Source organism: Anser anser (genome assembly GCF_964211835.1).
Source record: "Anser anser genome assembly, chromosome: 1".
In the NCBI taxonomy this organism is placed as follows: Eukaryota; Metazoa; Chordata; class Aves; order Anseriformes; family Anatidae; genus Anser; species Anser anser.
This window is the reverse complement of record NC_139720.1, coordinates 95,891,002-95,915,694: the sequence shown is the minus strand read 5'-3', so window position 1 is coordinate 95,915,694 and position 24,693 is coordinate 95,891,002. Positions and strand designations below refer to the sequence as shown.

The window sequence follows — 24,693 nt, the reverse complement described above, 5'->3', positions numbered from 1 at the left end:
CCCTCTCCTGGATGAAAACTGTTTGCACAAATGGAGTTGGCCAACTCATTAAATATTTTGGCATCTATTAATGTAATTTAGCTTGACATGTCTTGTTTGATGTTTCAACCTCATCATTTTATGTAACATTTTTGTAGAGACTCTAATTGTTTTAAATGGTTTTGATTTTGCTCTTTCAGCTTCATGGTTTTATCCGCAGGGGACTGTCACATCTGAGATGTCCTTACCCGAAAGAAAAGCACTGCTAGCCCACTGGTTGAGCCCGTCTTTAAAGCTCATTGAAGTGACAGCTTTTGTCTGGTGTTCTGAATACATGAGAACGCGGTGCTACTTGAAAAGCTAGGTGTCCTGTTCCCTGGGGAGATACCCCTAAAGGCATTCAGCTGAAAATAAAGCAAAGCTGTCTGAATGTTAGAATGGGAGAACACTAAAGCTAACAACAGCAAACAGTTTGAAGCAATAGAAGTAGTATTTCTGGGGCTCTTCAGAAAGCAGGTGAGGCTGTGACAGTGCTTCTACCTGTGGCCTGTTGGGGGAGCATGAGTCTGCGAGTGGCTGCTTTGGAGGGAGGCGGAGATGGATCTGGCTGCAAGCCCCGATTCCAGCTCCTCAGGTTAGGATTTTATCGCTGTCTTTCTTTTCAGTTTTGCTGAAGTCCTTTTGTGGTAGAGTTAAATATGAAGTGGTGATTAGTCCAGAAGATTGAATGGTCTGTGAGCTCTGAGGAGCTGTTTCAAATAATTCATAACAGGACTTAGATACCCACTGTTAAGAGATTAATCATACATCTACAACAGTAACTTCTGGATCCAATTCTGAGAATCTGAGGTTTTGAGGAAGGCAGCTAGTCAGGTCCCCCACTTCAGCCTGTTGTCTGAAGAGCACGAGGCCAGCATCTGTTGGGGGATGGCACCAACACATACTGCAGTAGCTCTATGTAGGTTCTACAGAAAAAATAGGAAAGATGAGAAAAAAGATACCAGTGGGCTGGCCATTTCAACAAAGTCTAACTTTTGCCAAAGAGAGTGCTCAGCAAACTTGCATACACTTGTAATTTATTTATTTCTAAAAAATGTAAGTACATGTTAGTGTATAAGTAGATTACCTTATATTGGAGTCAGCTTCATATCTTCACCTGAAAAGTTGTAAAAATAATTTGTATTTTTGTCCTTTAATACCATCTAATTTTTTATAAAAATATTCTTGCTCTCCCAAAATATTTCAGAGAGTGCCAACAGCCTGGCATAGGAAGCAGCCAGGTTGTTAAATAAAAGTTTCTCCTAAAACTGTTGCCGGAATTCTAGGAAGTTTCAGGACTCTCTTTCCAGAAGGTTGTCTTTCTGTATGAGGAGAAATACTCATTCAGTTTGAGGATTGTTCTTGCCTGCTGGCCCAACCTGTTCCCAGTAATTTTCATACAATAGCTTGATCGCTAAGATCAGTGTTTGAGCACAGCTTTTCCCTGGGATGGCACAGAGTTTTACAATATACAGAATCAGGAGATCAAGACTGGTCTTTTTTGGCTTCGATTCAGCTTCTGATGAGGTTTATGCAGTCTTTTTATTGTTTCAGTGGGAGTTGATTCAGGTCCTTTTGATTTGTTTTCCCTCAGATCGGATTTCAGAGCCACTGAGTCACTGGGAAAATCGAAGGAGCAGCAGACATGAAGCTACCCACTTAAAACAGCGACGTTCTTTGTGACTCCTAAACTTATAAATATGTGGGCAATGGGCCGTGAGCCTGTGTCAAAATTTCATGCATGCTGCCGCTCCTGATAGCATATATAAGCCTCCACAGAGGCAGGATTACTAACAGCATGTAAAGGTGCACTTCCCAGATACCTCAGAGCTTTTGTAATTCTAAGAAATATTTTGATAGTTTCATGTGAAACTTCTTGAGTAATAAGCTGAAGGAGTCAGGGTGCATTGCAGGCTGGGAACTGTTTTAAGCACAGGTGGTTGTTCCTAGTCAGCTGGAGATCGTAGAGATTACAGCTAAGAGTATGAATTTGGCAAACAGGTAGAAAAATATTAACTTCAGGCTCACTGATGGGACAGAATTATCTCTATAATGAAAAAGAATAAAGTCATATGAAAGGCAAGATCCTAGTAAAAATTTGTTGCCTGTATGTTAACACGGGGAATCATCTCAACTGCCCTTCTCTTAGACTATGATGAGCCAGAAATTGCACATGACCAGTAGAAACAAATTGCCTAAAACCCTGATTTCCTGTTTACTCCATTGTAAGAGATGGATTTCATCTCTAGGATGAAATTTCTAGTCAAAGCTAGAGGGAGAGGACAAAGATACTCATCCCGGAACAGTAAAAGAGTGTGTCAGTCAGGAAGCACCTTGAAGTTGGGATAACTGTATGTTACCAGTTGCATGTTCTGCTTAGCTCAGACCAGAGGGATAAAATTGTTCTTCCACCTTCCCATGGAACTACTTTGCTCCCTGAGCTGCTGTTCTACCCCTCTGTTGTTTCTCATGAAAGCTTTGGAAGATCTGCTTTTGTTTTACTGCAGAACAGAAGCCCTTTGGAAATCTGAGAGCTTTCCAGGACAAGAGATCGTTTCCTGCCCAGCTTACCAAGCGTTCTGCTTTCCGGTTATGAGCTTCCTTGGCAGCCACGTTCCAGACAAACTGTTTTTCCCTGCTGCAGAGTTTTTTATGAGCACAGTTCTGTCAGAAATGCTTTGATTTAGCTTCCAGAACTTAGCCCCATGCTAGCAAAGAGTGCCTGCTACTCCCGTCACTTTCAGAACTAAGTACAATATTTGATTTTTTTTTTATTCAGCTGTACTTCAATAAATGTTTCTCATGTGCACAGAGCCATAGAATACATACTCCTACTGCATATTCACACATAGAAGTATAAACAAAAAGCCTAAGCTAGCAAAACCTACACATATATCCAAATGTTTTTCCCTGCAGCTTGTGAAAGAAGGAATAAAGAGAAAGATTATTCTTTTTGTCTTCGCAGTAGGTGAACTGAGATCACTGATTTCAGTGGCCCTGGATTTTAACGTAGAAAGGGCTGCAAAAACTGAACTAAAGACAGCAACTCTGAAACGATCAGTATGTGAATATAAAGCAGACAGTCACTGCTGGGTTTTCTAATGCTGGTAATTTTTCCACTGATGTGAAAGCATAAGGAAAAATATTTCTGTCTCAGTAGGTATTGCTTGGTTAATAGTGTGGTCGTGATCGAAGAGGCTGTGTGTAATTGTGATGAGGGTGCAGATACAGAAAGGAATGGAAACTAATGTTTTAAAGGGAGAATTTTTTGAGTTATAAGGTATTCATAGTTTGACTTGATTTGTTACTATTTGAGCTGTTCACGGTGACACGATTTCACTGGTCCCTAACCGTGTCAGCCATTTCCCCTCTTCGGTTGAGGGCTGTGAAGGATGTGGTGTTGGTCCAGAGCGGGGTGGTGCACTGAGCACGACGCCACCTGGCAGATCCCGGCTGGTCTCTGATCACCCCGTTCTGGACATGTGTTTTCTCTGTGAGTTGCCTTTCTTAGGAGGAGGAGCAGAAGGCAAGGAGCAGCCACAGCATGTTTCCCATAGTACCTTCCCCTCTTTGAGACTCCTTTCCACGTGGCAGCCTGGGACACGCTCGTGGAAGAGTGTGTAGGAAAGTTGTCTGCCATAGCAGTTATGGTGATTGTGCACTTTAATGGAAGATGAAAGTAAATATTTGTAAAAGATAATTTCAGGGTTGTGAAAGCTTTATATTCTATTGCAGTCCTTACTGTATGTGATGGGAAGTGGACAGATGTTTGTGTTTGTTATTTGTCTTTGCATTAAGTAACAAAACAAAAGTCTCACTTCTCATTTAAAAAGATTTATTAAGAGCTTAGTATGTAGTCAATTTTTAAAACATATGATTTGAAATCGGTTGATGTTTTTGATGAGTTGGAGTGTCAGTTTTACAGTGATGCCTGGGAAAGGCTCATCTGAATATGTTTGCATTATTCCATTTTGTGATTGCATTCTGGATTGCATTCTGTCAGTTCTAAGGCTATCTGTATGAATCTGCAATAGTAAAATTGCAGTCCTCTTGTGTTTTACATTGTACTTGCTTGGCAGAGTCCGCAGGTTGCTTTTAATATTGAATTTCTTCACATTGAGGTATGGAACAATCTACCTGATCACAAATGTAATCTGTTTCCAGTTATTTTTCTAATGTTTTCCTTAAGCTTGTAAGCTTTCTTCTGATACTGTTCTCTGCATTTAAAAATGACTTATTGTGGTATTTTTATGTCTATAAAGCAGAGAAAATTCTAGTTATGGCCCAGCTTTACAGATTTAATTTTGATCATTTTAGAAAACTGTTAGCTCTGTGTGTTTTCCAGGTATAAAATAATAACCAGTTCCAATTTTCCTGCTAACTGATTCCATTACTGGGCATTTGGGGGTTAGCTCAGCAGTGCTTTCCAAGCCTAAGTAGCCTTTATTACCTTGGGTTTGCTTGCCATCCTGAAAGAAGATAATACAGAGTGGTCATTTTGGCCATTCAGCTAAATAAAAAGCAGTGGCCAGCAGAGCGTGCTAAATAGCAAATGTGAATAGCTCAGACATTGAGTAAGATCTCAGAAAATGAATTTTGAATGCATCTTAAAACCAAGGATATGTTAAAAGAAAAAAAAAAAAAAGCAGGCCAATTCCTCAACAGACAAGACACAATGCAGTTCTTCACTGTAAATGCGAAGATACTGGTGACTAAATGAAAAATCTAAAGGCGTTTCCTTTGCTTGGTCATGTAAACATGTTACTTGCCTGAGACAAGTAAATATTTGGATGTTTCCGAAGTTTTACATAAATGAAAATTAGTAGCTTCTCTGTCAACTGCTACCTAGCAAACATGTTTGAAAGTGATGCTATAATATAAAATTGGTAACGTAAATACAATTGTATCTGTCTTGGTGTTACGAGGAGTGCATCTTCATTTATTTCATATGTCACTAATCCTCGTCTGGAGGTAGTACTTGAGGAACAAGGACAGCATTTCTTTTCAGACAACCTCTGTGGTAGACAGCTGCTTCAAAGTGGTTCTGTGTAACATGCATCCTTGATCAGATGGTGGTCAAATACATCAGTCAAATGCTTTGTCTCGTCTTCCAGCAGTAGGAGTGTATTTAAGATCAAGGGCGAAATTTGTCATTTATTATAATCTGTCAGCCCTCCTTGTTGTTCATTGCCAGTGACATGCCTATATGGAAAAACTAAGGTGTGAGTTTTCACGTAGGAAGGTGTTTGTTCTGGCTTACGTATGTCTAGAACGACAGTGGTAGCAGTGAAGACATGAGCATGACTAGCGTATATAAGGGCCTGAAACTAGGCTAAGTCCTCAGGGAGTTTTTGTGCAGGATGCTGCACCTAAACCATACGTTTAAGTAATGTCAAAGGCTGTAGTGTGTAGTGTAGAGATAAGACTGTGCTGCTCCCACTGTGCAAGTCTCCCTGTGTTACAATCATGTCTTTATTTTGCAGTGGAGGGCACCTAAAGGGCTGACAGTAGGGTGGGGAACTTGCCTCAACGCCTTTAACTGACCAGGCATATGTATTCGTCGCACTGTGAAATTCTGAAATTGTTCTTTTTTATCTCATTCTTACCCATCGGTGCTTCTGTTAAGTCTTTAACCTGCAAAAGCTCTTATGTCAGTTTTAAGCTGAAGATGTTGAAAGAAAAGCTGCACTGACAACAAAAGGAAGATCACGGATTTGTTTGGCTTAATGTCTGTAGGCTTCCACTCACCACAAAAGTGATTACGATTCTTTACCTTCTGATGTTCCGGAGCAGTCATTGAAGCCCGTGGGAACTCCTTCTGTCTGGTTGCTTAGTGGGCTGTCTTTGAAACAACTGAAATACTGCTGTTTTCTAATATCTGAAGGACAAAAAAAGCCTACTTGGCTGCAACTTCAAGTCCCAGTTGTACCTAAATGTTTAAAATAAGAGAGTACAGGTACTTCTAAAGAGTGGAAGCCTGTGATGAGACCACGCTTGCCCTCAGGAGTAGCCATCAGATTTAGCAAGGCTATGGAAAATAAAAACGTAGAGCTCCATCTAGCAGCTATCAAATAACTGGTATTGTAGGACCAACAGCTACCAAACACACACCACTAAGAGGTGCTGGAGCTGCACGTCCACATGCACTGCATCGCCTTTGTGCTTGCTTCCCTGAAGGATGAGTGGAGACAAGCTAAGCATGTATCTACAGTTTCATAATTATTGCAGTCTACCTTTCAAGTCACACTCCGTAATGGCAGAAAATGAGGTGTAAATGAGATCAGTTTGCTTGTGCTTTATGTAAATTTCAGGCAGTTAAGTAGTGAATTGAACTAATGTCCTTTGCTCAAATATGTTTATCTCAGCATTAACAGAAGTTCAGATATCACTGGTCAGGAAGAAGAAAGTGTTTTGCTGTAACTCGTGTGGGAAACATGTTAAAATTCAGTATTTTCATTGTGAGCAAACACCCTTTTTTAACATACCAAAGTAAGTCAGATACCTGGCTCAATTTTGCAAAATTAAGAAGTCTAACAAGAACTGCTACAATAATTCAGATTTAATGGGTGATGAAATCAGAATAAGATTTGAGATTGCCTGGAAAAGTGCCATATTGTTTTTATCATACTTAAAAGATGAGAGCTGACAAGTGAAAAGATGTCACCAGCTGTGTTAAGCAGATGAAGATGTGCAGGCTGTGCATTTACTAATGATTTTTTTGACTTTTCTGATAGCAAGGAAGTTTATTATTTATTATTATTATTACTATTACTATTACTGTTATTACTATTTGTATATTTAAAAACATGTATGGTTGCTCTGATAGCCCTTCCTTTTTTGTTTCAGAGTCAAGATGATAGATATGCTTTCACTGCTGAATGGTATGACCCAAATGCTTCACTCTTTCGGCGTTATGAGCTTCTCTATTATCCAAAGGATGGATCAGTTGAAATGGTAAGAATAAAAGAAAAAATCCTGTTATTATAAGTACAACGTCCAGTTAAACAGTTTGAAAAATGGAAGGCCACTACCTGTGCCAATTAATTTTCCAGGTAATGAAAATGTAATTTAAGATGTACCTTGCTCTGTTTCTAAAACTAAACAAAAAGCAAAAATACTAGGTCACAGTGGAGCATGTGGAAAAGCTTCCATGTTAATGATTTTTATCTTAAATCTTATTTTGGCATGGAGAGATTCATTTTCACAAATCTGTTTTCATTCAATCTCTACTTGGGTTTTAGTATTGGAACTGATCAGTGCTAACCTACTGCATGAGAAACACAAATTGAAGCTAATTCCAAGCAGGGAAATAAGCTTCAACTGAAATTCCAGAAGTCTCTTAAGAGTAAAGTGTAAAAAAAAAAAAATTATCAAAGTAGAGGAAATGGTAAACTACTCTTAATTTGGTTTTAAAGCAAGGAAGGATGTTTCAGACAGTGGGATCCAAATTTTTCCATCAGTGGTGCTTTTTGACTTATGGTTCATACAACTACTCCCCTCTGTTTATTAATAGGTTAAAACAAGCATGTTGCAGAAGCAGGCACATATATAGAAATGAAGTATGGATAGTACAGATAATCCTAGTGAAACAGCCAATTCTTTGTCCTCCCCTTTAGGAATGGGTGAATGGTTTTGACTAGTCTTTTCTAATTTTTAATGGAGAACTGAAGGTCTGGGAGTAGACTAGGTTTGGATATTCACACTTCTTAATTTCATTATGAAATTTTAGTTTTCCTGCTGTAAGTATCAAATGCAGAGATCAGAAATAAGAAAACTAGCAAAATGTGCCTTTTCTTACCCAAACAATTGCTTACTGAAACCATGGTACCCATCAGTGTGAGGGGATGCACTTTGCACTTTTTACTGATAGTCTCTTTAAACAAACTCTACCATGATGTTGTCCCTTTTAAGTTAGTTATTTGTATGATGTCTGTGTGCACAGCTGTCAAAATGTGAGGATTTTTTTTTTCCAGAGACAGTTTAGCTAATCAGTCAGGAGCCGTAATAATCTTCCTACACAACCATGTGTAGGCTGACAAAATTGTTGTTCATTTCACCTGGATGTCTCAAAACCAAGAGCTTTCAAGGTGTTCTTGAGCTGTCTTAACACCTTCTGCATCAAACATTTTATGACTTGGTAGACTAGCATTTTGCTGCTGTGCTCCCATTTTAAGATAGTGCTGTGTGTTCACAGTCATGAGTCTACACGGACTGTGTATGATCAAGACAACCATTAAAAAAGCAAAAATGCTTGTAACACCTCTATAGAAAGGATTTCTTAAAATCAGTTTTGGGGTGAGTTTGTGGACAGTGAATAAATTTAGGATTGCCTTCTGGATCTTTTTTTTTTCAGTTTCTCTGAAAATCGGTGATTCTTTCTTCATTACTGCCAAATTCTTCTGCATCTTTTGGTGTCTTCCCAAGAGATGATGGCTGCCCACCCTTACCTCTAACATGCTTTAGGAGAAGGGAGGTAATGGATGTGAGCCTGCTTCTCCCTGCTTAAGGGAGAGATTGATAGAGAGATCACCTTTCCTACTGTTGCAGTGATAGCTCTCCTTTATCACACACCCCAGCTGAGGGTGGAATGGAGCAGTTGAAGGCTTATGTTATGTGAAATCGTCAGCTTTTCTTTTTTAGTCCTTCATATCTTGGTTATTCCTGGGAAGGAAAATTGCAGAGGGAATAATGTGACAAGTTTCCAGCTTGCCTTGCAGCCATTAGAAAACAGCGCAGGTTTTTGTCCAAGAACAGCAAGCAACTGTTGTGATCAGACTGGATGCCTTGACAGAGATGTGCCCAACTGTCCAAGTTTTCTGTAGCTAATAACTCTCACAGGAAATTCCTACAGCCTGAACAACTTTTCTTTCTACAGAGTATTTTCTAAAAAGAGAGAAGTCTTTAAAAAGAATATGTGCTTAGCAGAGAACTACTTTATTTTGGATAATTAACCTGCACATGTACATGAGAGAAGGGGGAAAAAGCAATCAAATTTGTCTTACATCTGTTCTGTTGCAGTTTATCATTTGCATTATAAAAAGGTATTTTAAACAGATCCAAAATTCCATTCTAAAGAATTCTTTAACACAGATAGATATCTCTCTTGTTTCTTTTCCCCTCTTCATCTTCTGCTTGAGAAGGGAGAAAAAGCTGGGGAGATTGGCTTTCTAGCAACTGTTAGTGAAATAGCCAAGGAAATGTTCAGATTTTTAGTCAAGATGCTGAAGAATTTTAATGTTCAATTCAGTTAATAGGATCCCTGGCCAAGTACAGGAAAAAACAAGTAGCTGAATTCAAGTGATTTTTTTTTTCAGTATGTTATTGTTTCATTTACCCCTATGCTTGTAACTGAAGGACACGTAGTAGGATTGGAGAGGGCTGAAGATATTTCAGCAGGGAAGGATTCTTCCTTGTAATTCTGCCTCAGCAGAAGGAAGCATCCAAATAATTTATATTCTCTGATCTCCAAAGTTTTAGCTGTTCTGGAAAAGCTCACAATTCATCAAGCTCAAGCCTAAAACAGGAGATTAATTCAAACATTTCAGAACATGGAGTATGTAATTTTACTGATTTATTTTTTTCTCCAAGGCTTGCAGGAATGGAGTTTTCTTGTAATGCTCTTCTAGTTTGTATACCATTGCAATGGAGGACAGTACACATAAATGAAAACAGAAAAGGAGAAGTTTAGCCTGAAGAGGACAAAAATTTTCTTTTCATAGGATTCCATTTCTCCAAGAAACTGAAGGGATCTGTAATATTTACTTGGAGCGGAGAAGAGTGTGTTCATCAGGTTCTCTTTTGTGCTTTGCCAGCCCACCCAGAAAACTGCACATTACCGTCTTGCTACTTGCTGAGAAAGATGATACAAAGCTGAATTGTCTTGACAGGCATTTGAGCTTGCAGCTCTAGGCAGTGAGAACTTCTCAACCTAGTGCTGCAGCCATCCATCCATCCCTAATTCAGAGTCTTATGCAGTCAAATAAAGCGTAGTATCACTGGAACAATGCCCTGAAGAGGAGACTTGCCACAGACAGTGTGCATCATGGTCATTACTGGTGTGAGCCGTTGGCCTGTGAAACGGCACAGATCTGCTAGGGGGAAATTCTCAGTGAGACTGGGCAGAGATATCCATAGGCACGTGAACCATTTATCACAGTTTGAATTAGCACAAGCAAATGGTAAAATAAAAAATGCAAAGACAGCTGTCACCCTGAGACTGTTTAAATGGAACAAATTTTTAATCGGGTTTTAATCTTCTAGGCATTCACAGTACGCATGCAAGTTCACATGGTTAGGAATTAAATCAATTTAGTGATCAGATTCAATCTCACTGTACCATGGAAATTTCTGAAAGTAGAGTAAAAATTATGTTGAGTTTGCCTACAGCTTAGATCTCTTGCTATGATAAATCTTAATCTTCTTTTCTCTGCAGTATGATGTGAAGAACCATCGCACCTTTCTGAAGCGCACCAAGTATGAGAGCTTACACCTCGAGGATTTATTTGTGGGCAATAAAATTACAGTTTTTTCTCGTCATCTTTCCTTGGTGGATTATGGAGATCAATATACAGCACGCAAGCTGGGGAGCCGCAAAGAGAGGTACGAAAACATGGGTTTTGAAATCTTCCTTTGTAGCTGGGGATTCAGAGTAGTTGTTCTTTGCTGGAAATGATATAAGATTTCTTTATTGTGGCGAGAAGATGAATTACTCGCAGGTTTGCATGCAGTTTGAAGTGATCTGGCATACTGATGGCTGGAGGGAAGCAAAGTGTTCCCTGCTTGTAGGCAAACCCATGATTGTCCCTCCCACGTGATAAATCTTCAAGGCCAGCTTATCCATGGTGTCAAGTGCTGCCTTCTCCAGGTCTCTCAAAAGAGAAGAGGCTGAGGAGGAAAACACGGGCTCCAGTTCAGCTTTGTTACTCCCCTCAGGGCAGGCAGCAACAGTATTGTGATTTGCGGATTCTCTTGGGGCAGTATTGGTGTGGTAACCATGATGCGTGCTGCGCTTGGAAGTCCTGAATCTTGCAAAACTATCACCCGTCTCTGGAGTCTGTGCACAAACCTAGCACCTTACCAAACAGATCTGCTCTGTGTTAATGTATAACATTTTTCAGTAATAACTGAAAACAGTAAGAACAGGAGTGAGAGAGTCCCATTCCCATTCTCCATTGCTTTTCCCACCATGGATGTGTTTTGTTTGTTGTTGTGTTGTTTTTTTGTTCTTTTTTTTTTTTTCCTGAGAATGTTTTCAGCATTTCCTGAAATGCGTCATGAGGATGGGAAGAGTAGAGTGGGAATGTCAATAAAATCTTCAGGCTTGTTTGTTAAGACAAATTTCATTTATAATGGGTAAAGGTAAGACTCATTGTCTCTTTTCGTTTGAAAGACTTGCTTTGGGAAGGACATTAAAAGCCCATCCAAGAATAAAAATATCATGAGAGACTTAATAAAATAACAACAAGATTACTTTACAAGGAATTTAAATCTGATTTGATTGCACTGCAGGTAATTTCTGAATTTGCAAATTAGAATTTTTTTATAATTTATATATTTTGCTCCAGCTTTTTTTTGAAAAGAGTACAGGATATTTTCTTAGGTACGATGTTCCAGGGAGCCCTATTCAGCTAGTTGCTTGTTTCCTCCAACTATGTGGGCTTATTTTGAGCTCTTTTTGAAGAGGTGTAAATAACTGGGCACGCAGGAAGAGCTGCAAGTTTTAACACTCTTCTTAGTCTTAACCTCACAACAACATTGCCTTGGGAATGACTGCCATAATAAGTTTCCAGAGGGAGTTTTTCAGGTACTTTTTCTTCAACCTGGAGTTGGGAGTCATGGAAGGGTAGCAAAGCAGGTAGAGAATAGCAAAGGAGGGCTTCTGTATGTGTTACTGCTCACAGTGTGCCTCATTGGAGCCTTGGGTAGATTGCATCTGTGTTGTTTATGGTTTTTATATCAATGTAACTTTTTATAGCTGCGTACTTTCTGCTCTGCCTAAACTAGCATAAGCCGTGGTGCTGATGCAGTTATACCAAGAAAAGGTAGCTTGTGATAAAATGGCATGTTCTTCTCATCAGGGAAGCTATATGTGTATACAGCAATGCTGCATAGTCAGCAACACCAGAGTTGTGTCAGTGAGGTGGTCCTGGGAGAGTGGGTGAGGTTTTATACTGCTCTACAAAAGGAAGGAGGGAATTTATGACATGTCAGCTGTTTGGAAAACATTTTAGGAATGTCGACTGAAAGATAACATAAATATGCAAGTGGTGTTACATATTCAGAATGGCCTAGGGGAACACAGTGAAAGGCGTTTTAAACAGGCAAGGGATCCTCAAAATCTGCTTTCTTCACAGAAGCTAGCTTTCACTGGGTAAACAGGGTCACAGTGAAGGAGCCCTTGGGCAAAATGGTTGCATATGGGGTGTTTGTCTTTTTGGCCTGGCCCTAGCAGCCTTTACAGCAGCTATTAGAGCTATTAGTTAAATAGATACAGTAAGGTTAATGCAGTACATAATAATTCCTAAAGATAATTTGTAGTTGGAATTCTACTAATAATTTTGTGGATGTCGTATGAGGAGAAACATTCCCCTGTCTTTTCTTGCCTCTGTGCTGTACAAGACTACCTGTACTTTATTTCGACTTTGGAGGTACAGTCTTTGGTCACTGAATATGCATGGAGGCAGGGTCAGAAAAGGCCTATAAGGAAGACTGAGAAATATACATTTAAAAAAAAAAAAAAAAGATGATTGTTGAATTAGGGGCCTTCTTTTTTGTCAGAAAAGCAAGCAAATGTGACTCTAGGTACGTGAGGCACAAAACAGATGTATTAAGAGACCAGTTATTACACAGGCCCTTTCTTGATTTATGCTAATGACAATTCAATGACAGTTCAATGACAATTCAATGTAGTTTCAAATCATTACACTTATTTTTCTTCTGTCTTGGGTCAATTTTTAAAAACAGCCATATTTGATTGTTTTTCTTCCCACTCCCATCCCAGTGCACTGTAAGGAAAGGATCACAAACCATGTAAGTAAGCACATGCTTACTTAGAATGTACTGTATAAGGAAACACTGGTGTAAAAAGTGATTTCTGTTTCTGTGGTCCTCCGGTTGTGATCCCAGGTGGTTGTAACCTGAAGTAAAAATTTGTCTGACTAGTGTGTCCTTTCTAAGCAGACTATACTCAGAGTCAGTTAATACCTGCGTTTTTGAAAATTGTATGAGAAAGCTTGTGTCTCAACCAAAATACTCAAATTCTTTTATGATCGGATATGCTATTAATATGCTTCCAGTTATTGACATAATTAGTGGTTCATCCCCTACAAGACATAAGCTACTGTACGTGTAACAGTCCTATGATGAGGAATAAGTAGATCTCACAAGCATAGCCACATCATGGGTTGTGCACCATTCCTTTGATCAGTTCCCATCTTCTGTTTTTTCAGTACTCCCTGGAGTACTGTCATAAAGTCCTTCTGAAAATGTAAGTAAACATGCTTAATTCTTTCTCCTTTGTTCCTAGGCATAAAACTGTTTCATAAAGTACTTTGCAGACTGCATCACGTCAAACCACAAAAACATATTGCTAATTAAAACTAAAAATAGGGCACATGAATCAAAATTCAATTTCAGAAACAGTCTTCAGCATCTTGAATTATGCTTTTTCTTACCCCGTGTGTCTCTGAAAAGCTCATACTGAAATGTTACAGCTTATACACCAATGCTAGAGAAAAGATAATATAAGAGTTGCTCAGTGCAGTATTTATTAGTCTTCTAGGGAAATTACTTGATAATGTAATGCTTCATTACATATTGCAAGGAATTACAATTTTACTGGAAAGCTTGAAATTAGAAAAGTAAGGGTCAGTTTATTTCTAGTATTAGCAGTCTGTGCTGAACAGCCTGTGTAATAACATAGATTTAAAAAAAGTTCCTCAAGGAAATGCAAAGTGCACTAGAGATCTTATTCCAGTGATTTGATCCTTGGTGTTCATGGTAAACGAGAAAGTTGAGAGCCTCTTATGGCAGGGTGCATGTCATGCCTTGTGTGACTGTGTGCACACATCAGTCTAGCACGCAACTGCTCCCCCTCATGTGCCTTGGTTCACATGGCACATCCTGTCATATGATAAATAGTGTCGCAAAATGAAGTGGAGCTGTGATATCCTTGGGAAAGGTGTTGAGCGGTCTGTGGGCCATATGAATTATGCTGGTACACTTTCCTGTGCAGTGGCCAGAGGTCAGCCTTTCCTGGTCTGAAGACAAGGCTAAACCAGTTTTGGTTGACGCTGTGATGGACTGAAACATAGGGTCAGCTGACTACTCTAATGCAATTTCTGGTAACTGCCTGCACCCTTAGTCCACAAGCCTTTTGGGTTATTTTTCCCAACAGATCTGGGCCTTATGCTGATCTGTGTAAATTAGTTTTCCGATGCTTGAGGAAATCTGTGTTGGTTTCTGAGCTGTGGAGGTCATCTATGCCTCCCCCTTGCTTTCAGATGAAACGTTACATGCATTCAAATTTCCCTCTTTCCGGAAAATTTCTTGCCCTGACATCTCCCTTCCTTTACATTTGCTGTAGAATAGATAGTCTGTCTATTCCCAAAGCATCTGACAATCTCGTGTCACTTGAGGTTCAAAGTAAATGTAGTGAAAGTTCATCCGTCTCCTGTAGCCTCAGCATATTTGCTCTCACTAGAATATGTTGCTGCAAACCTTAAGGTTTCTGTGCTATGCTGGTAAATAAAATGAGAAATTTACAGTTATTTACCTTTCATTTATGGAAGTACTGCAATAAAAAATCTATCTTGGGTAGCCTTCGTTATTGGAAACAGTGTAAAAGATGGAAAGAGCTCTTCAGGATTGTTGGAGACGTGGAGTCTCAGAGATACGGGGCTGAATAAATCATCTGTTGATTTGTAAGCTGAGCACATTTGAAGCTGACTCACCACAAGATGAATGCAAATAGAAAATGCCATTTTACAGACCTTCTTTTTGTGCGTGTTATTTTTGATTAATAATATGTTTAGTGCTTATGGTGTACTTGGTCCAATGCAAAGCACGCTAATAAAACAGTCCTAGCCTTGGGGATGTACAGTATAAAAAGATAATTATTGAGAAGACAGGATGTACTTGGAAACAAAGATGTGGGGGAGAGCGTAGAGATTTTAGGATTGGTCTCCCTTAGAATATAGCTGTCAGTCAGTAAAAGAGATGTAATACCTTCTTTCCTAACCTTTTATTGTGTCTGTTAACAGTGTCAGCCATTTGACATTCCAACTGTATAATACCATGAAGTGTACGTACTGTTCTACTGTACTAAGCACAATTTGATCCTCTTCTCACTGGGACCTCCAAATGTTTAAAAAGTAATAATAAAACAATCATTTCACTTTGAGTTTTATGGAAGAGGCACATGTTTAAGTAATATTTTTAGAGAGAGAAGTTTAACAGCTTTTTATGTATGTAATGATTTACATAGGGAGCTGAGCAAGGTTAAGGAGAGAGAAGGAAACAGATGAGTTGTGTTCTAACTCAGAGCAGGGAGTGGGGAGCACAGAGAAAGTATCTACCCTTACAGCAGGAGAGAGATGTGCTTCAGAAATTTGATAAATATATCATACTTCCTTCTGACTGAATATTCCTCATACCTTTTGTGCACCAGGAAACAGTTCTTTTCTATCTGTTGTTAAAGACCCAATTGTGAGACTGTGAAGTTACCAACTTTAGTTGTTTCCTTGGATCCTTGCAACTGAAATCCCTGAATAAAATCTCTCAGACAAATTGCACTTAAAAAGCAATTTAGGTGTTAAATTATGTGGATTCTGTGGGAAGAATGTCAAAAAACAGACAAGTTTTCAGCATGCAAGGAATTCCTCAGGTCTGAAAGAGAAGTAGCAAACTTCAAGTGTTGATTGTGAAACAGTTGCTCCGAGTTTGGGGTAGGAAAGGTAGCTGTTACTGTGGAATAGAGGTACACACCACTTCAAGAAGTGGCCAGATTGTTTGCTCTCAGAGTGAGGGGAGAAGCCAGCAAATAGTGATCACTGGTGGAACACTGTGGGCTGACTTGGCTTAGGAAGCTGCGGAAATTGTAATGTGCAAAGCTCATTCTTATCAGAATAATGTCCTGCATAGGCATTCAAGAACAGCGTGGAAATTGATGAGACACTGGGGCTGGGATGCTTAACTGTGGCAGAATTTCTCTCTTTGATGTGATGTTTTTCTGTCTGAATATAAACTCGACATGCACACTAAAAGCTTTAAGGAAAGAAGTGTTGGCAGTCTCTCTTCTTTCTTTTTTTTTTTTTTCCAGAACACTGGCTTTGATTAAACCTGATGCAACACCCAAGATTGGAGAGTTAGTAGATATCATTATTAATGCGGGATTTACAATAACTAAGGCCAAAATGATGATGCTTTCAAGGTAAGGAATTTTTAAGGTCAGCTCTATTATATCTAACTATTATTTGTGCAGTTAAGGCCATTCTCTGCAGCTATCCCATGTTGTTCCACACATTAAATCCATTCCAGTGAGTAATAAAGGGAAGACTCATCTGTTTCATAATCATGTGTAGGTTTCTGAAAGCATGTAGAGAATTAAGCTAAGTATTACAAAGTTCTGTGCAAATGAGTATGGGTGATTAAATATAGAATGTCTCTGGATGAATCCAAGGTGACTAGCATTACTTTAGCAATTCAGTAGTGTTTATTACCCACATGTCTGTATGTGCTCACCTCATGGCTTCCTGATACAAACCATACTGCTGATTATAATGCAATTGTCTTAAAAGGAGTTGGTTTCTTCACTCTTAGTTAATCCATCATCTTAATTTCTGCTCCCACAACCTTGTTTGCTTTTTAATGACTAAAAGTCCCAGGCAAAGCAAGTGATCTTTTGATCTCAATGCAGGGTTGAACAGAGTTTACTCATGCATCTTTCTACTCCCCCCCACCCTTTGCTGCTCTCCACCTGCCTCATTCAGCCACAGGAATATGAGAAAGCATTTTGCAGAGGAAAGAACACAAATGGTTAATTTACCCTAGTAGAATTCCTCAAGGTTACTGTACAGTTTCTCAGTTGCTGCTTTGCCAAACCTGTTCATATATAACATCTTTCTCAAAAGAAAAGCTATCTGTATTAAATAATATCATTTTAATGGATTCTTGTGGTTTCTATGTGAGGTTAGGAACAATTTTGCCCCAGCTCAAAACCTTTTTGGCTTTTTGAAATACTGATAAAACAACTATGTGACTCCCTCCTCCTGACTCTGTGTTCATCTGCTACAGTGTTTGATACTGGTCCCAGATCCTCCCTCAACAACTCCCGTTCATGAGTTCGGGTTTGTAACACCGATTCACAATTCACAATGTCTTTCAAGCTAGCATTTTTTGGCTTGCTCTCCTGCAGTCTGAGATATTTGATCCTGAAGTGTTGGGTGGTTCTTTATTTCAGTTTCTGAGAACTTGAACTGTTGAGCCAAGTCGTGTGACTTGAAGGAAATGGAAACTTGGAGATTTAAACTTTTATTGCCTATTCCTATTTTAAAAATCCCTGCTTGTCTTATAAAATTGAAAATAATGATTAATAAGCACAAGATTGAGCTGAAATACTGGATATATTTAAATACTATATGAGAGTTTGTGGTTTCTGTGCATACCGTATACTCAGTTTCTTGTGAATATGCCATTTTAAAACTATGGCTTTGCCAAAGTCTTCTCCCCCTGAGAAGATCTGTCATGCTTGTTCAAACCGTCATCATCTATTGCTCTCTGTAAAGAAATTATTACTGACATTTATCTGGCAATCCCTGTTAACTTGATTCATGCCTTCTGTAAAAATTGTAGCCAAGATATAAAAGTGAGGGCAGGCACCTGCTTTGATAGGTCAGCTCTCTAGTCACCTAAGTTAATCATGTCTCAGTTGACTCTGCTGAGTCTGTTATTCCCACATGAACACTGTTTTCTTTATAAGCAGAGAAATAATGAGTGAGATGAAATGAAAAAGGAGCTATGTTATACAGCACAATTGCAATTTTGTATTTCTTGCAATAGGAATACTTAACTAAGTAGTAGAGCTCAGTTTATTTCAGAAAAACATACCTCAAATATTTCTTCATATTCAGAAATTATAATACTGAGTACTGCATACTTTTTCCCATTTGCTTTCCAAAGTTATTTGTTGAATTAGTTTCAGAAGAGGATATTCTGATGAAATAATGAATTGGAAGCAAAAACTGTAGACTAATTTTCAGAGTATATGTTTGAAGCTTGAGATTGCATGAATTCCTGTGACTAGCGTCATTTTTGAACAATGTCACTACCTGAGTTATGAAATGGAAGGAAAGCATGTTATCTGTGTAGTCAATGAAGATCTTTTGAATTTTGTATGGCCCATACTAACATGGAAGTGAAACTATTCACTTCCAATGTGCAGGCAGTCATTTAGTTTAAAAAAAAAGTAAAAAGAAAAAAAAAAGTTGAGGCTGTTCAAATCTTCGTGACTGTTAAGAAAATTGAATTATTTTTAGATTCTTCTTTAGGTTTTTTCTTTCCTCTGGTAGTATCAGGCTTAAGTCTGGACTGCAAATGGAGAAAGATGTGAAAAGTTGCACTGCAGGTGACAGTATCGTGACTTTGTTCAGACTTTGAGTCTGTTATTTGGAATACATGCAGGTCATTTCTTTCAGTAAAGGGGTCTGCTCAAAGTGAGCAAAATCATGAAGACCAGAAAATTTCAGAAGACTGTTTCTGTAGGTAAAAACGATTTTCAAGATGGGAATCTTTCAGTCTCTCTGCATCTCTGCTTTGATTATGAGATTTGTACCCAGACGAAGGGTGGTCAATATTGCTTGCTTTCAGCTGCCAGTCCACCTGCAGAGCTTGTCCTTCTCCACAAATTTCAACTTCAGAACATGGTACACGCCAGGATAGTACACACTTGGAGCAAGCCAAGACCAATCCTGTGCTTCCGAAATTTTGAAGTTGCTGTTGCAAAATAACAGGACTAGACTTGAAAACCCTTGTGGATTCTTCTAGCTGTTGCCATGCAGAGAAAGCAGTGGATGTAGCAAGAGTTAAACATGGGAAGCAGCTGGGGAAAAAGCAGGGAGGAGAGTGGGCTGGCTAGCTGCAGCAGGTGTAAGGTGCAAAGCCAGAGAATGGTACGCCCGCTGGTGGATGGAAAGTGGGTCTGCCCTACGGTCCCTGAAACTTGCATAGTCCTGCTAGGTGAGTGCAGCGCTGCTAGCAGCAAGGCTGTGACAATGCCGAGCTTGGAGAGGGCCACCACCCGGTCTGAGTGATGAATATTCTGGCATTTAGCCTGCAGCAGCATGTGCTGTGCTATCTGGGTGCTCAGGTGCTGAGACTAAGCAGCTGGAGCACAAACATACTGTCTATGCTTGCTGGCCTTTATTTACCTGACAACGTGAGGAGCCCTCATTACGGAAACCCCTTGCTATGGGAGACTGCCGTGTGTAGTAACTGGTGTTTTCCCCAGGGAGAAGTGCAAGACCAAATTGAGTTTTCGAGTGGCAAAGTATAGGAGAAAGCATTTTATAATATGGAGGACATTGTGCTGCCTATGTTATTTGTAATTTTTGTGGATACTGAATAGAAACAAGATTATGCAATATTCTGTTGTGCTCCGGTGTAATCAAACACTAGCCTCAATAAGGAAATAAATTCCAGTGAAGCAGATAAATTATTTGTTTTAAAGCCAGACCTCATTAGCTAGCTTACACACTGAAACAGAGCTGAAAGATGAAAGCCAGTAGTTTCTGTTACTGGACATGAATGCCCCACAAGCTGTCCATCTTGGGAAGACATTACCTGTAGAAACATGTTGATGAATGCTAGTTTGTGGCTTTCAGAGGTTTTTATATGTACGTACATGCATATATGTATATATATCTTTTTACTCTTCCAGAAAAGAAGCGGTGGATTTCTACGTAGACCATCAATCAAAACCTTTTTATAAGTAGGTATATCATTTTCAGTTTGACATACATATTGAATGCACATGATTCCTTTGCTGTATTTGTCACTGCAAGACCATGGAAACATCAGAGCTTGTCTTTAGTTGAGTGGAGCTCTTTGCAAAGTATGCACACTGTTAATCTTCCTCCAGGGAGAGATCCTTATTCCAGCTATCCAGGGTTTTAACTCTCACTTTTACAGCCTGATGATATCAGGAGACTGTCTTTAGTCTCTCTGAAAAGAAAATGTTCCAAGCAGGGCAAAACTTCAAAGCCAAAAGAAGGAGCATCTTCAGGATCAGGGTAGAGCTTGCAGGTAATGAGAATTGTGGGGAAACACCTATGAGAACTGATTTGTAGCAAGTATCCCAAATCACAGGTAACTGAAAGGGTGGTGCATGAGGCAGTTGTTTACTGTGCTGCTACTCTTGGGCAAAATGTCAAACTTTGGTGATGCTGGACTGCTTTTCCTAACAAACCTTAGTCTTTCTGTAGCTGAACAGACTGACACTTGTGTCCCAGACATTTTCAACAACCACCTTTCTTTTCCCTCTCTGCATTTTGTAGTCTACCTCTTTCAGGAAGAGGGTGCCACTCTGCCTTGTGTTTTTTTGTGGAACATGGTTTTGCACTGTCGAAAGATCTGATTTCAGTGCTGTTATGAAGTGCCTGGGTATAAGGATCTGCCAGCTTTTTTGCAACAGCAACTGATTTATTTTGGGTCCAAACCCAAGCCCTTCACTGAGACGTGACTCCAGGCTATGCCTGACTACTTTGGAGATCAGCGGAAGATTTAGAATTGCCTTTTCTGCACAGACTAAGTTTGTTTGAATATGTTGATAAATAAGCAAGAGTTTTGCCTGTGGTGTCATTTCACAGATGTCTATCTACACTAATGGTAGCTATCTAAGGAACCATGAGCTTTTGTCCTCTGTGATGTACCTGGTCTCCCATCCTGCAGTCCTGTTAGCTACATATTCTGTACAGGACTTTTCTCTAATTTATAAACAAATAGTTATAAATCATTACAAACCAAATAGAGCAAAAATCTTCAAGCTGGTGAAATGTAAAATCTGCAACCCATTTATATTTAGCATTTTATTGCTTGTCTGTAAAGAGTACTTTCAGATTTAATTTGCAAGTTCACTAGTCAATGCAAGTTTGGTGAATAGTGTAAAAAAAAACAAACAACTCTACTTTGGAAAATAATGTTTTTCATATTAAAGAATTTAATTTATAAAATGTATTTAATATTCAGAATTAGACTGCATAGTAGAGAGTGTTGTGGAAATCAGTTTCCTTCTTGGGTATATATATGCATAAACCATTTAACTGTATCCTGAAGAAGCAGTCTCTCAAGAAGAGAACATGAGTTCTAGTAGTATCCAGTAGCTCTTCCCTCTTAGCTCTTCCCCATAAAGTAAATACTTTATGTTTATGTAACTCTTTACAGATTTAGTATTTTTGCTTTAGCAAAGAGCTAGTAGTCTTTTGTCATGCCCACTGATCTGCACAAATGATCATTAGGAAAAAGATGGATGGGGAAGCATTCATGTCCACAAGTATAATTGTGTAAAGCCTTTTTAAAAAACATAGTACAAAAAGCATTGAATAAACTTTCTCCTTTGTTGGTTCTGTCCAGACTACACAGTGAAAAGACAAGATTGTCGTTATGCATGTTCTATAAAGTTACAGAATTATAGCTGTGAGGTTTTTATCTTTCTCTTTTGAATAGAACATCTGGGTTTCCAATTTTGGGTGGTTGCTTTTCTTGTGAGATGGTCAGGATAGGAGGCAAGCTGCTCTTGACAATCTCATCTCCTTTCTCATATTCATCCCACCAAAATGAGATGATTTCTGCTTATGCCAGAATGTGATAACTTATTTGTGTTTAAATCTCCCCTTCCTCCCAAACTTTCCAAATCTTAATTCTCCCTCCTCTCCTGCTTTGGGTTTTGGCTGGGCAAGCGTTGACTTGGCATGCACAGAGGTCAGGCAAGTGAAGCACTCCATCCTAGCAGCATCACTGAGGTTGTGTCAGTGAGGAACATGCACAGGGCAGGCGTAAGGGTCCTGAAAGTCACTTGTGCAGAAGAGATATGCTTAGGAATCATTTCTGTCAGAAAAATCACAAGCAGGGGGCTTTTTCACCATTGCCAGTACTGATCTTTTAAAATTTATTTTGAAATCTAACATATTACACAGTAGCTTGAGTCAGTTTGTGTTATCTGATGCTTTTTCTACAACCATAATAAGAAGGGAGACTTTGCACATGACCTAGTCCAACCTCCTTCCCAAAGCAGGGACAACTTCAAAGTTAGATGAGGTTGCTCAAGGCCTTGCTGAGTTGAGTTCTGAGCATCTCCACTGGATAGTATGTTTTTGTTGGCTTTAATTTGTAGCCTGTATCACCATACGCTGTTTCCGTTTTGCAGTGAGCTTCTCCATTTTATAACGAGTGGTCCCATTGTTGCTATGGAAATCTTGGGAGATGATGCAGTTTGTAAGTGGAAAACATTACTGGGGCCTGCAAACTCTGCAGTGGCTAGAACTGATGAACCAGACAGCATCAGAGCAAACTTCGGACATGATGGCATAAGAAATGCAGCTCATGGCCCAGATTCAGTTGCTTCAGCTGCACAAGTAAGTTCTTGACTGGGTTTATTAACTAGTTTTCTTACTAACATTATTTAGTAACACAGCTGGGTCAGGAATTCCTCTTTTTTTTTTTCCCATTTGAGTTCAGAATTAGTTTAGGTATTCTTCGTGGCTCCTTCTTAGCACGGAAAAATAAACTGTCTGGAAAGAGAAATCATGTTTATGTCTGTCACAACGGGAAGTCTTGGGCACTTTGATCAGGAGAGCATGCCTGGTCATTCTTAACATCTTCTGCGTTTCACTTACTTGCTCTCCTCCACAGTCCTCACTAGTCTTCTGCCTGCAGCCCACTTTTCTCTGCTGTTATTGTTCATAATGTGTATTTATGAAGACAGGCCATTTTGTATTGTTTTGTGTTTTGAAAGGTAATACAGTGGGCCTGGCATCGACGAATTTGGTTCTCTTTTGCTTTGCAGTCTGTGTCTTTTGTTAGTGTTAAGAAAAAGCCCTGGGGCTGGGTGATAGGTATTACCAGCGTTTCTACAAAACTTGTGTGCCTATTCATGTGCATTGATGTGGGGTAGATACGCTGATAAGCAATGGCTAGAACAAAGTTTACCTAACAGTTATTTGGTATTGCACCATGGTACCTTAGCTCTAGACCAGCCTGGCCTGCAGGGCCTCTTTGTCCCTGGTTTTGACAAGAAATCACATTCTGGACCTGAAGTACTTTTTCTGATGGCAAGTTTGGGGGAGATGGTATGTATTTGGAAAAAGTTTGGATGAAATTGATCTCTGGTGAAGTGACTTTTTTTAGTCACAAAAGTCTTTGTAGTTCAGAATAAATAGCCAGATGCCTTCATGTACAAAAGGAAATGTTTCTCTTTGTTCCTGTGTACTGCCACGACAGCTATGCCAGCTTTTGAACGGAGAATGTAGGAGAAAGCATCTTTTAGCATGAGATTTGATTAGAAATTTAATTAAGTGTTTTGTCTTAAGCGTGTTGTTCTTGCATTTCATTATTTTTAAAATGCAGTTTGAAGGCCTTACTCATCAACGGTATTTTTTGACGGAAACTAATATATTGCTGAACTTTTGCAGGTGTGTGCATCTTTGTGGTGTTACTGATACCAATCTCTGATAAGTCCACTCAAATTTTGAATTTAGCAGTCCTGTGCCTATTTTAATTTGGTAGGTCCAGTATTACATGGTTGTATTGCAGCTGCCATGGAAACTAGCTGGCTGCAGCTTGCAGAGGCTTTCCTGAAAAGAAAGAAATATAAGATAGAGGGGCCTAAACAAACTTCTGCAAGAAAACTGAAGTCCCAGCCAACCTCTAGTGAATGTATTGTGAACTAAACAGTTAGAGTAGAAGACTGCATTGTTCTCTTTTGGGGCTAAATGGTGAGTGAGAGTAGGCCTCTATTGTACTGTAAGGCGGTGTCTCTTTCTGCAGGCCAAATTTGGGGATTTGTTTATATTAGGCATAAATTAAAAATATTTTCTTTTTAAGGCACCACTTGCTTTTGTTTGGCATTTCATTATCCTAGTCCTTCAGCATTATATATTTACTTTACTCTTCTGGCTTTTAAGAGGCAAAAGAAAGTGTTAAATGTTTTAAATATTTTGCTGCCTTTTCCTGGCTGCTACTTTTAGAGCAAACATTGGTTAACAGAGTGGGACAAGGTCTTTGTATCATGCAGCATGTCATCAGAAGACGGATGTAAGAAACTAACCCTTTTGCCTCAGATACGCAAACTTAAATTGTAGATCATTTTCTAGGAGAAAAACAAAACACACTTTCCCTTTTGTTGGAAGACCCATTAGTTATAATTGTATAATTGTTCAAGTCAGGATTACAGGAATTGTCAGAATGCCATGAGGTAAAGACTGAGAGATAGTTAAGTCTATTCCATCTGAACTGAGCTAGTAAATTAAATGAGACAATTCCAGGAAATGGCCTTTAGCATTGTTACTGTTACACACAAAAAATCAGATGGATTTGGTGGTAGCATCTCCAGGATATTATTATTTCCCTTAAATAGAAATTCATCAATTCTCTTACTTAATTTGACCAATAGGTCTTAAATGGAAT

General features: G+C 39.1%; 1 protein-coding gene across 8 annotated transcripts in view; it reads left to right on the top strand.

The window, feature by feature from the left end:
- The window catches only part of NME7 (NME/NM23 family member 7), a 96,610-nt gene that overhangs the window by 12,731 nt on the left and 59,186 nt on the right, over positions 1-24,693 (top strand). For all 8 annotated transcript variants that reach the window (XM_083820433.1, XM_083820436.1, XM_083820429.1 and 5 more), the window contains 5 exons: positions 6,865-6,972; positions 10,451-10,617; positions 16,337-16,447; positions 19,952-20,002; positions 22,436-22,643. In XM_083820433.1, coding sequence (XP_083676559.1) covers positions 6,865-6,972; positions 10,451-10,617; positions 16,337-16,447; positions 19,952-20,002; positions 22,436-22,643 — 645 coding nt within the window. The remainder of the gene's footprint in view (positions 1-6,864; positions 6,973-10,450; positions 10,618-16,336; positions 16,448-19,951; positions 20,003-22,435; positions 22,644-24,693) is intronic.